This window comes from Pteropus vampyrus, unplaced genomic scaffold (genome assembly GCF_000151845.1).
Source record: "Pteropus vampyrus isolate Shadow unplaced genomic scaffold, Pvam_2.0 Scaffold116, whole genome shotgun sequence".
Lineage (NCBI taxonomy): Eukaryota > Metazoa > Chordata > Mammalia > Chiroptera > Pteropodidae > Pteropus > Pteropus vampyrus.
In genome coordinates, this window is record NW_011888897.1 from 560,100 (window position 1) to 571,564 (window position 11,465).

The window sequence follows — 11,465 nt, forward strand, 5'->3', positions numbered from 1 at the left end:
TTTTTTTTTTTTAGAATACAAAATGTTGGCTTAATGATTAACATTCTTCCTTCTCCAAAGGGTAGGTGAAAAATTTTCTGGAAGATATTGTATTTAAGATTAAAGACTTGAGAATAATTATAATCTGTTAGTTTCTAACTTGAAAAGTATTACAGCTTAGAAAGAGACAAGCCACAATATCCTGGAAAATATCACTAATGAACCTATTTGAAATTTGTTGAAATTGGCATTTTTGTGTGTTTTAGAGGATTTACTCTTCCAAATGAAAGGAGAACTGTGATGTGAGGTAATAGGTGATAAATGCCATAGTCTAGGAATGGATTTTTAAAAGACCAGATACTAGGCTGAAATCATTATGACATAGTATTACTTTTTGAAATCTAATCAAGTTTGCTAGTCAATAATATTGTGATTTTTATCCAGTCTGGTATTCATTCTGTATTATGCTAAGCATATGGATTATACGTTTTTAAGGTGGTTTGGTATAGGTTTGAAACTATTAAATTATCAACCTTCTAAATTGAGAAAAAGTCAGGGTTATCAAATAAGTTTCACTCTACTTTTCATATGGATGTTAAGGGAAATTGGAAGATTGTGATAACTACAGTCAAGCTTTGGTCAAGTCACAGTTATTTTTTGATAGATAAGAGCAAGACTTTCTTTTTCCCTATTCAGATCTAGCAAAAGTGGGGAGAAGGGATGATAGTGTTGAAAGAGGATGTCAGAAAGTGAATACAGAGAAAGACAGTAAGATTTTCTACAAAAGCTACTATCCACGATCCCAAATCAATGGGTCTAGGAAATTTGTCTAGTTTGATTGTTATTATCTTACAAAATATCATCTTGAAAGTAAATATGTAAAAAATAGTAGAATAGAGTCAGAACAAAATGTGTGACTATAAAACACTGATCTGGTATTACAATTATCATTGAAAACACTATTGAGCTCTTTGGCTAAACTATTCAGGTTGTGGTAACGACATAGAACAGTGATTATATCAAAGGCAGTCAGTAAAACCAAAGAGACATGTGAGTTGTGACCTATTTTATTTACAGCAAAGGATTTGCTTTCTTACAAAAGTAGATAAGGTGTTGGTACCTTAGAGTTTATTCATTTATTCAGAAATAAGCACCTACAATGTGCTGGGCATGCTCTAGGTGCCGAGAGTACAGCAGTGAATAAACTAGAGGAAAATCTCATCTTGAATTGAGTTTGTAGTATACCTCTGTGGAGACATACGTAAACAAATAACTAAGTACATATAAAAGTTTAGGTGATATTAAGTGCAATTGAGAAAAATAAAAGATGAAATTGGGATCTAGCTTTTGGAGAGGGTACCATAACAAATAGAATAATCATAGAAGCCCTCCCTGACAAGATGCTATTTAAGTAAAGACCTGAAAGAATTACAGGACGAAGGCATGCTCTCTGGAAGAAGAGACTTTTAGGAAGTTGTACCAGCAAATGCAATATCCCTCAGATGAGATATCCCTCAGATAGAAATAGTCTTACAGGTCACTCTGGAACGTTTAATGAGAATAAAAGACAACATTTTAATGTACCTGATACTAAATATTTTAACAATTGACAAATCATTTATATTGAGAAATATTGGAAAAATATAAAAAAATCAGTATCATAAATAAATCAATAGCAGTAGATAAATTAGAAAAACGTTACTTGCAAAACCTTTGCCTCTAATACAATTTAGAAAACAATTGATAACTAGAGTATATGTAATATGTTATCAACCAAATGAGAACAAAAGGGTTTTATAATTAAATCAGAGGTGTAGATGCTAACCTTCAAGTAGAGAAATTCAAGTATGAATTACGAGAACAATTCCCATCAGAGCTGATTTAATTTTGAATTTTTCCAATTTTCTGTAATTTATAAGTTCTTCTTTTATAATTTTTCCCTATGAAATCTATATTTTTAAAGATGTCTAGAATGAAGGCTATTCTTTTTAGACAGAATTCTTTGACTTACTTCCTACAATAGGGCATATGCTTTATTTTTTATAGCATTCGGCAATTTTCAAAACATTGTCACATCTACTTCTCTTGATTCTTATACCAATCCTTCACACACAAGAACAAGCATAAATATTTTGACTTTATCAATGAGCAAGTTCTCAGTTGGATCTGACTGAGATCCCATCTTGTGACTCAACTTTAAGATGGCTGATAAATATTCTTTGCTGCGCCATCTCCCAACTGGAATTTAACTGTCCATATATGATCTAAACCACCTTTGCTTTTAAAATAGATGAGCTCAACTGAGTTGATGGAATGTTGTTGTGTGTTTTTTTTTTTTTAATTTCTCAGATGTCTGTCAAAGGCCAACTTGGCGTCAATTTGCTCTGAAACTTGCTTGTACTGGGATTATTCTTCTTGCCTTGGCTATAATCGGGTTGAGTGTTTCAGGTAAGTGAAGCAAGATCGTTTATTTATTGCTCTACTTATTCTGCTTCTATCATTAATATTAGAATATCATAACATAATTTAGTCACCCCAAACTTAGTGAAAGCCCAATGGGTAAAAAATGACAAAACATGCTTCTAACAATGCTCAGCCCATGTCTACTTTGAGGACTACAGTCTTTCACATTTTTCTTCCTAATTGTTCTGATGGTCTTCATGGAGTATTTCATAAGTGTTTCAAGAAGTTAAAAAAAAATCACTATTATGATAAAAATATAACAATAACAAATAAAATTTAAATTTCCAATTATTTACAGTTTCTTAAATACCTACTAAATTTCAGACTGCATGAGGCAATTTCTCCCTTGGGACATGAATAATACAACTCACTCTAAAGATAAGAAATTTGGGGCAAGAATTTAAGCAATTTATAACTTTAAGTAATATCCTTACTTATCTAGTAGATAACAGATAATCCAACCCCTTTGTGAGTTTATTTGTTATGTGTTTTCTTATTTGTTTGTTTGTCTATGTATGCTGTCTTCTAACTAGACCCTTTGTTACTCTGCTATTGCTCTTATCTTCTGTTGATGTGAAGCTTATTGAGATAACTTATTTTCCTGAAGTGATAAACAGAACATATCTATTTCACTACGTGTTTCAGTATTTAATCTTCTTAACAGTTTCTCCTTATTTACTAGTGATATTCTTAAAACAAAAATCATCAACAGAAAAGAGCAATGTGGATGTTCAAGAGAAAAGAAATGAAACAACAGGTAAATTTGTGACTTTAATTTCCCAAGAATAACAACTAACATTTGGTAGATATCATGCACTACTTTATTTAAGGCTCATAACAGCTCATATGTTAAGATAGTATTATCACCCTGATTTTATGTTTGATAAAACTCAGGCGTGAAAAGGCTAAGCAACTCACTTAGGGTCATACAAGTAGAAAGCGGTGACGCCAAGAATTGTACTTAGCAGGATCTGACTTCAGAGCCTATAATCTTAACTACCAGAGCATACTGCTTCATGAGAAGCTTCTGTTAGAATATTCAATAATTAATAACCAAATATGAAGTTAAAAAGTAGAATATTGCCTTTAACTGAAATAGTTGATGATTTCAATGAATATGCAAAATAGTTAACTTTGGTATGAAGTTAATTAATAGAACTCAAACATAAATGAATTTTTTAATATTGATTGTATTCATCACTAAGAAAAAAATCTTGTTCTAGTAAGTACAGTTGACTCTTAAACAATGTTGGGGTTAGAGGTGCTTACTACTTTGGACAGTTGAAAATCCATGAATAACTTTTGACTCCCCAAAAATTAACGATTAATGGCCGACTGTTGACCAGTAGACTTACCAATAATATAAATAGTCAACTAACACATATTTTGCATATTATATGTACTGTACACTGTATTCTTACAATTATGTAATCTAGATAAAAGAAACTATTATTAAAAATATCATATAGAAGAGAAAATGCATTTACAGTACTGTATGTATTTATTGAAAAAAAAATCTGCTTTTAAGTGGATCCATGTTCAATCTCCTATTGTTCAAGGTTCAACTGTGTGTGTTAATGAAAATAACTATTGTTGAATGACTGTAGAGGAATGTGACCTGTGTGCACATTCTTATAGGACATTTTAAGAAACTGGAATCTACTGGATCTATTGGATCTACTAAATCTTATAGATTACATTAAATAGACAAATATACCACTTAGCAAATAGAAATTTTCTCATGATGATTTTCTTCATGGCTTCTATCATTAATTTAGTGAAGTAAATTATTGTTTGCTTAGAAGTTTATTTATTTGAAGTAAAAATTTGGAGATAGGTTTGATATTTTTGTCCAGGGAGTAGTGAATTTACAGAAACTGAGAAATAGTTTTGATTCTACCACCATTTCACTGTATGAACTTAACCAAGTTATTCTGTTGGCATCTAAAAATGTAAGAAATGGCTGCTTAAATTATTTTGATGATCTTTTCCTATTCTGATAGCCTATGATTTCGCATATGCTCAATATAACTGGTCATTAATTTCTAATTGTTGGTACCAGAATGAAGAGTAGGTCTCAAAAAACTCAAAATTATAATAAATTCATGAATTGTTCTTATGGTGATAAAGACTTCCAAGCATTTATAGTGACTTGTATGTGTGTGTCACTAGTTGTGGTGGGGTGAGGACAGGTTAGTAATATAACATTTATTTCTTTTTCTTTCTTACCTTAGAGAGACCAAGTTTGTTAAAGTGCCCAATGCATTGGCACCTTTTCCAAGAAAAATGCTTGTTTTTTTCTAATAATCACAAACCTTGGAATGACAGTCTAGCTCACTGTTCCACACAAGAATCCAGTTTGCTGCTTATTCAAAATCAAGAAGAACTGGTAAATAATTAAATAAAATACTTGAATAGAACATAACACTTTCTTCTAACCATATCAACATCTTTGGGTTTTAGCCTAAAGGTTCTATGCAGATGGAAGTAGTGACTTTGACTTCAAGAAGCTCACAGTTTGAGATACTAAACAAACACGTAAGCAATGATTTACTATGACATGATGAATTTAACAATACAAATATAAATGCAGAGAAAGAATTATCACAAAAAAGGAATAACTAACTCTCAGGTGGAGTTAGGAAAGGCTTCATAGAGGGGGAGATCATTGAACTGTGTTTTAGAGGAAGAGTAGAAGAATGCAAATCTATTTATCTACTCAAGCATGAGTAGATAAAGCATGAGTAGATAAATAGATTTAATATTTAGTCTTTTTGTTTTTTCCGTTCCATTTACAGGTATTCATAAGTAACCTGACAGATAAGAGCCTTATATTTTGGATTGGATTAAACTTTACGTTACCAGAGAAGAAATGGAAGTGGATAAATGGTTCTTTTCTAAATTCTAATATGTGAGTTTTACATAAACTATTTTTAATAATCAATTTACATCAGGTTTACATTGCAAGATAGTAACATTGTTATTAAAGCTGGAGTTTTATAGTTTTAATTTAGTTAAAAATTCTCAAGAGGTTCAGAATAGGTTGAGAAGGTGGATAACTCTGAAGTTGGTTGAAAATTTCCATATATGAAGACATTAGCCCTTTATAAGAATAAATATTTTTATCCACAATGGATACCGAGGAGAGAGAGAATAGGGAAGGACATGTAAAATTTAAAAAATTCTAGCTGGAGGCTTATGGCACACAAAATATTTTTAAGTAGAGTTTTTCAAACCTAGTGGGTCATAATTAGAACAATTAATACAAAGGGAGAAAATGGTATATACCAGAGTATGGATTCCAGACACCTAAGAGAAACTACACACATTGTGACAAATATCATAGTATATTTTAATCAGTGGTACAAAAAAGATAGTTATTTGAGGGGATGTGATACATAGCCACAAAGGCATCATGTGCTGTTTTCTACTGGGTGTCTCATTGTAGTTTCTTGTGTAAGATGGTCAAGATCATCACCAATGCTCCACAGATAAATTACATATTTTAACAGAATTCGTGATTAATCATATAGCAAAGGGCAGGATTTTTTTTCTCTCTAAAGCAAATGTGTACAGGCATTCAACCAAGTTTGTAAAAGTATTTTCAATGAGTTTTTCAGAAGAGATGGTATTAAGTGTTATGACTCTGTGAGTGATTTATTTATATTTGTATGTTACCGTTAAAATGGGTTTTCTTATCATTCAAAAAAAGGTTAAACTTTAAAACACAGAAGCATGTCGAAGATTGTTTTTAAAATACTGATAAATTATTAAATATGGAAAAGTATTAAATATTAAAAGAAATGTCAGTTTAATTAGCAAATTTGACATTGTTTGATTGATATTTTAAAATATTTTTTTAAATGTGAGACTTTAAAATAACGTGTATTTTAAAATCAGTTTTCTGGACTAGAATAAATTTAGAAAAAGGCAACATACTTATTTTGTTAAATAGAAGCTATGCTGATTTTTTATATGCTTTCTGAGAATTATTTTCTACATCTTATTTACATCTTATTTACATAAAAATGAAACTCTGATATTAACTTGCTTTTATTTTTTCACACATAGTAAAGGTTAATTTTTGTTTATTAAATTGTGTGTATGTGTGTCTGTTTCTTATCAGGCCATGATGTTTATTTTATTGAGGTTCATAATACAAATAAAATTTAAAAAACACTGACATGTTTAGTGGATGTGTTAAATTCAGTTGAACATTCATTTTTCTCTGAGGATAAAAATGATGCTTTGGGTAAGACAGTAACAGTTGGGTAAACATGGAAAGTATCAGGTTTAATAGAAAAAACATCAGTAAGACTCTGCTTTTCTATTGAATCTCAGCACTGGTTTTTCAGGTAAGGGAAAAAAATAGAGGATGATTTTTTTTTTTTACAGAATTGTTTTGAGGATTAAATGAGATAATGTTAGAGAATTAGGCAGATATCTAATCAAGGAAAGCCTGAGAAGAAAGTGAGGGCCTTTTGGAAGAGTCAGATGAGCACTTAAAAGATATCTTGAATATCGAAGGATCAGAAAGGTAGAAAAAAATAAATAATATAGAGGACTTTTGCAATAGCCCAGTTGAGAGAAGGTCATAGTTTGACAAGACTGTTGGGAAACAGAAAGACATCAGATTGGCTGCATAGGTTCTAAAGGGCTATGAAGAATGGAACAAAGGAACAAAGAAAAGCTGTGATGAAATCCAGCCCACTGTCTCCATTTCACTTTCTGTTTGAGACAAATAAGTGAGTCTTGAACTCACTCGATTCTTTCACCCCAACCCTAATACTGCCTATCCCATTGTCTGACTTCTACTCTGACTCCCACCTGCAATGAGTGACAAGGCTCAGGCTTGTTTAAAACTAATAGCATGTTGAAGCAGACACCCACCAATCTCTTTTTGGAATGAGGAAAAGAAATGAACTTCTGACTATATAGCACATGAACTGAGCCTCTTTTCTTAGCTGCCTCTAAATTCTATAGACATTACCCTCTAGGTTACTATTACAGTTACTGAGAACATTTAGCCATATCTTATTCTATTGCACTTCACTTTACTGTGTTTTGCAGACATTGCATTTTTACAAATTAAAGGTTTGTGGAAATCCTATGTCCAGCTTGTCTATTGGTGTCATTTTTCAAACAGCATTTGCTTACTTTCTGACATTGTGTCACTTTGTTGTTAATTCTCACAATATTTCAAACTTTTTCCTTATTATTATATTTGTTGTGATGATCTGTGATCAGTGACCTTAGATTTTACTATTGTAATAGTTTGGGGGTGCAATGAACCACACCCATATAAGACAGAGAAGTTAATTGATAAACGTTGTGTGTGTACTGACTGCTCTACTGACTGGCTGTTGCCCTTTCTCTCTCCCTCTCATTGAGCTTCCCTATTCCCTGAGATACAACAATATTGAAATTAGGTCAATTAATAACCCTACAATAGCCACTAAATGTTCAAATGAAATGAAGACTTGCATGTTTCTCACTTTAATTCAAAAGCTAGAAATGATTAAGATTAGTGAGAAAGGCATATAGAAAGCTGAGACAGGCTGAAAGTTAGGCCTCTTTTGACAAACAGCTAAGTTATGAATGCAAAGGAAAAATTCTCAAAGGAAATTAAAAGTGCTATTCCAGTTAACAAAGGAATGACAAGAAAGTGAAACAGACTTATTGCTGATATGGAGAAAGTTTTAGCAGTCTGGATAGAAGATCAAACCAGTCGCAACATTCCCTTAAGCAAAAGCCTAGTCCAGAGCATGGCCCTAATGCTCTTAAATTGTGTGAAGACTGAAAAAGATGAGGAAGTTGCAGAAAAAAATTTTAAGGTAACAGAGGTTGGTTCATGAGGTTTAAGGAAAGAAGCCCCCCTCAGAACATAAAAGTACAAGGTGAAGCAGCAAGTGCAGGTGTAGAAGCTGCATCAAGTTATTCAGAAGACCTAGCTAAGATAATTAATGAAGATGGCTGCACTAAAGAACAGAATTTCACAGTAGATGAAACAGCCTTATATTGGAAGAAGATGCCATTTAGGACTTTCATAGCTAGAGAGGAGATGACAATGCTCATTTCAAAGCTTCAAAGGACAGGCTGACTCTCTTGTTAGGAACTAACACAGATGGTGACTTTAAGTTTAAGCCAATGCTCATTTACCATTTCAAAAATCCTGGGCCCTTAAGATTTATGCTAAATCTACTCTGCTTGTGCTCTATCAATGGAATAACAAAGCCTGAATGACAGATAGCACATCTGTTTATAACATACTTTACACATATTATGAGGACACCGTTGAGATCTGCTGTTCGGAAAATAAGTTTCCTTTCAAAATATCACTACCTATTGAAGACAAACTTAGTCATCCAAGAACTCTGATAGAGATATACAAAGAGATTAATGTTGTTTTAATGCCCTCTAACACAACATCCATTCCACACTCCATGGTTCAAGGAATAATTTTGACTTTGGAGTCTTATTATTTAAGAAATACATTTCATAAAGCTAGAGCTGCCATAGATAATGATTTCTCTAGTGGATATGTGCAAAGTAAATTGAAAACCTTCTAGTAATGATTAATCATTCTATATATCATTAAGAACATTTATCATTCATGAGAACAGTCAAATATCAACATTAGCTGGGTTTTGGAAGAAGTCGATTCCAGCTCTCATGAATGACTATGAGAGTGTCAAGACTTCAGTGGAGGAAGTAACTGCAGGTGTTTAGGAAATAACAAGAGAACTAGAATTAGAAATGGAGTCTGAAGATGTGACTGAATTGTTACAATTCCATGTCTAAATTTTAATGGATAACAAGTTGTTTTTTATGTACAAGCAAAGAAAATGATTTCTTGAGGTAGAATCTACATCTGGTGAAGATACTATAAAGATCGTTGAAATGACAACAAGGAATTTAGAATATGGCATAAACTTAGTTGATAAAGTAGAAGCACAGTTTGAGAAGATTGACTCCAATTTTGAAAAAAGTTCTACTGTGGTAAAATGCTATCAAACAGCATTGTATGCTACAGAGACACCATTTTTTGAAAGAGTCAATCAATATGGCAAACTTCACTATTTTAAGAAATTGCCACAGCTACCCCAGCCTTCAGCAACCACTACCCTGATCAGTCGGCAGCCATGAACAATGAAACAAGACCCTCCATGAGCAAAAAGATTACAACTACTGAAGACTCAGGTGATGGTTAGCATTTTTTAGCAATAAAGATTTTTTTAATTAAAGGAAGTACATATTTTTAGACATAATGCTTTTGCACATTTAGTAGACTGAAATATAGTGTAAACATAACTCTTATGTGCACTGGAAAACCAAACAATTTGTGTGACTCACTTTATTGTGATATTTGTGACTCACTTTATTGTGATATTTGTATGATAGTCCAGAACCAAACCAGCTATACCTCCAAGGTATGCTTGTGTTTTGTTTAAGCATGTCACATGTTCTCAATGCCTCCCCCAAATATTAGGTGGTGGTATCCTGCATATTTAAGAAAATCGAGGCTCAATAAAGTTAAGATACTTTTCATATGACATGTTAGTAGTAGAATAAGGAGAATCGGTTCCCAGCTTCCAAAGTTTCTCTCTTTTAAAAAAAAAAAAAAAATCATTATGAAGTTGTTGTTAGGATTGTTTTGTTTTTCAGTGAAGATAAATTTGCAGACTCCCGAGGTTTATATTAGCTCTCCATTAAATGTTTCTATCATTATATTTGTGACTGTAAACTTACTGTTTAATAATTTCATATTCTATTATTTCCTGAAAGTTGTAGAAAATATTAGCTGGAGAAGGAAAATTATGTGAGAAAATTCTAAACACTAAGGGAGTCTTTTCTTTTACCTCGCAGATTAGAAATTGTTGGTGATAATAAAGAAAACAGCTGCGCTCATCTCTCCTCGACAAAAGTTATTTCTGAGTACTGTGATGGAGAAAATCGTTGGATATGCCAAAAAGAACTAAAATCCATTAGAAATAAAGGATATCCTGACTCTTGACTATGCATTCCCTCTAGATCTGTTTTCTTTTTATTATAGGTTTCTGTAATTTTAACTGTATATACTGTTAAAATGGCCTACTGTACTTTTGGTGGCACAAAGTGATCAAATACTGAGAATACTAAAACTATTGTGAATCTTAAAGAAGTTCATTACTAACCTACTCCTTCTTCAAATGAGGAAACAGATACATAGAGAAATCATGTATCATTTTAAGAGAGAGTGATATTTTAGGGAAAAAAGCCAAGATCAGATGAGGGGAATGGTTTTCTATCCTGGCATGTATACGTAGCCTTCATTGATCCCCTCTGTGCCTTAGCTCATCTCCAGAAAAGTTGGAGTAAATGATTTCTAAAGTCTTGTGCAGTCTGTGATTTTTCACATCATCACACACTGGGTTGTGGCAGAACATCGACATAAGTTCATTCTTTTGACTTTCGCGTCAGAGATTCATAACTAAGGGAGTTTAAGAAGGAAACTTTACTCTTCTCACCATTCCAAAGTTCTTCCCATTTTAGTTTTCTCATAACTTCTTTAGTTTTCTTACATCTCCTTCTCTCTATGGCTCACACACTAAGTGTAGGAAATAAGTAATCCAATTTTTCATTATTCTAATGAAAAATAAGTGATATTTTTTAAAGAATGCAGTTGTTAAACTAAAGCAACAAACAAAAAATTTTTTATAGATCTTTTTACTCTTTAAAAATTCATGCCAGATATCTTGAAAACATGGCGGAGTGAGAGATGTCCCCAGATCTCTCCACTTGAAATAACAATAAGCCGAATATCTAAAACTCAACAAAAAACACCCAAACTGCACACCAGCATGTGTGAGCATGGGATCTGCGCATGAGCTACCACAGGTCAGAACTCCAGGTGTTAGGCGGTAAACTGGGAGAAATATAGTAGCTGCCTCTTACAGTCGCAGGAGCTCTCTGTAGGAGGAGAGAGAAGAGAGAAGGTGAAGTGACTCCTCTGAATAGCCCTGCCTGGGAGAGTTTGTGAGTTC

At 32.6% G+C, this 11,465-nt stretch overlaps 1 protein-coding gene across 1 annotated transcript in view; it reads left to right on the forward strand.

The window, feature by feature from the left end:
- The window catches only part of KLRB1 (killer cell lectin like receptor B1), an 11,258-nt gene extending 802 nt beyond the window's left edge, over positions 1 to 10,456 (forward strand). Inside the window, exons 2-6 of the mRNA XM_011365761.1 lie at positions 2,329 to 2,427; positions 3,125 to 3,199; positions 4,677 to 4,831; positions 5,241 to 5,353; positions 10,309 to 10,456. Coding sequence (XP_011364063.1) covers positions 2,329 to 2,427; positions 3,125 to 3,199; positions 4,677 to 4,831; positions 5,241 to 5,353; positions 10,309 to 10,456 — 590 coding nt within the window. The remainder of the gene's footprint in view (positions 1 to 2,328; positions 2,428 to 3,124; positions 3,200 to 4,676; positions 4,832 to 5,240; positions 5,354 to 10,308) is intronic.
- Positions 10,457 to 11,465: the final 1,009 nt, after the last annotated feature.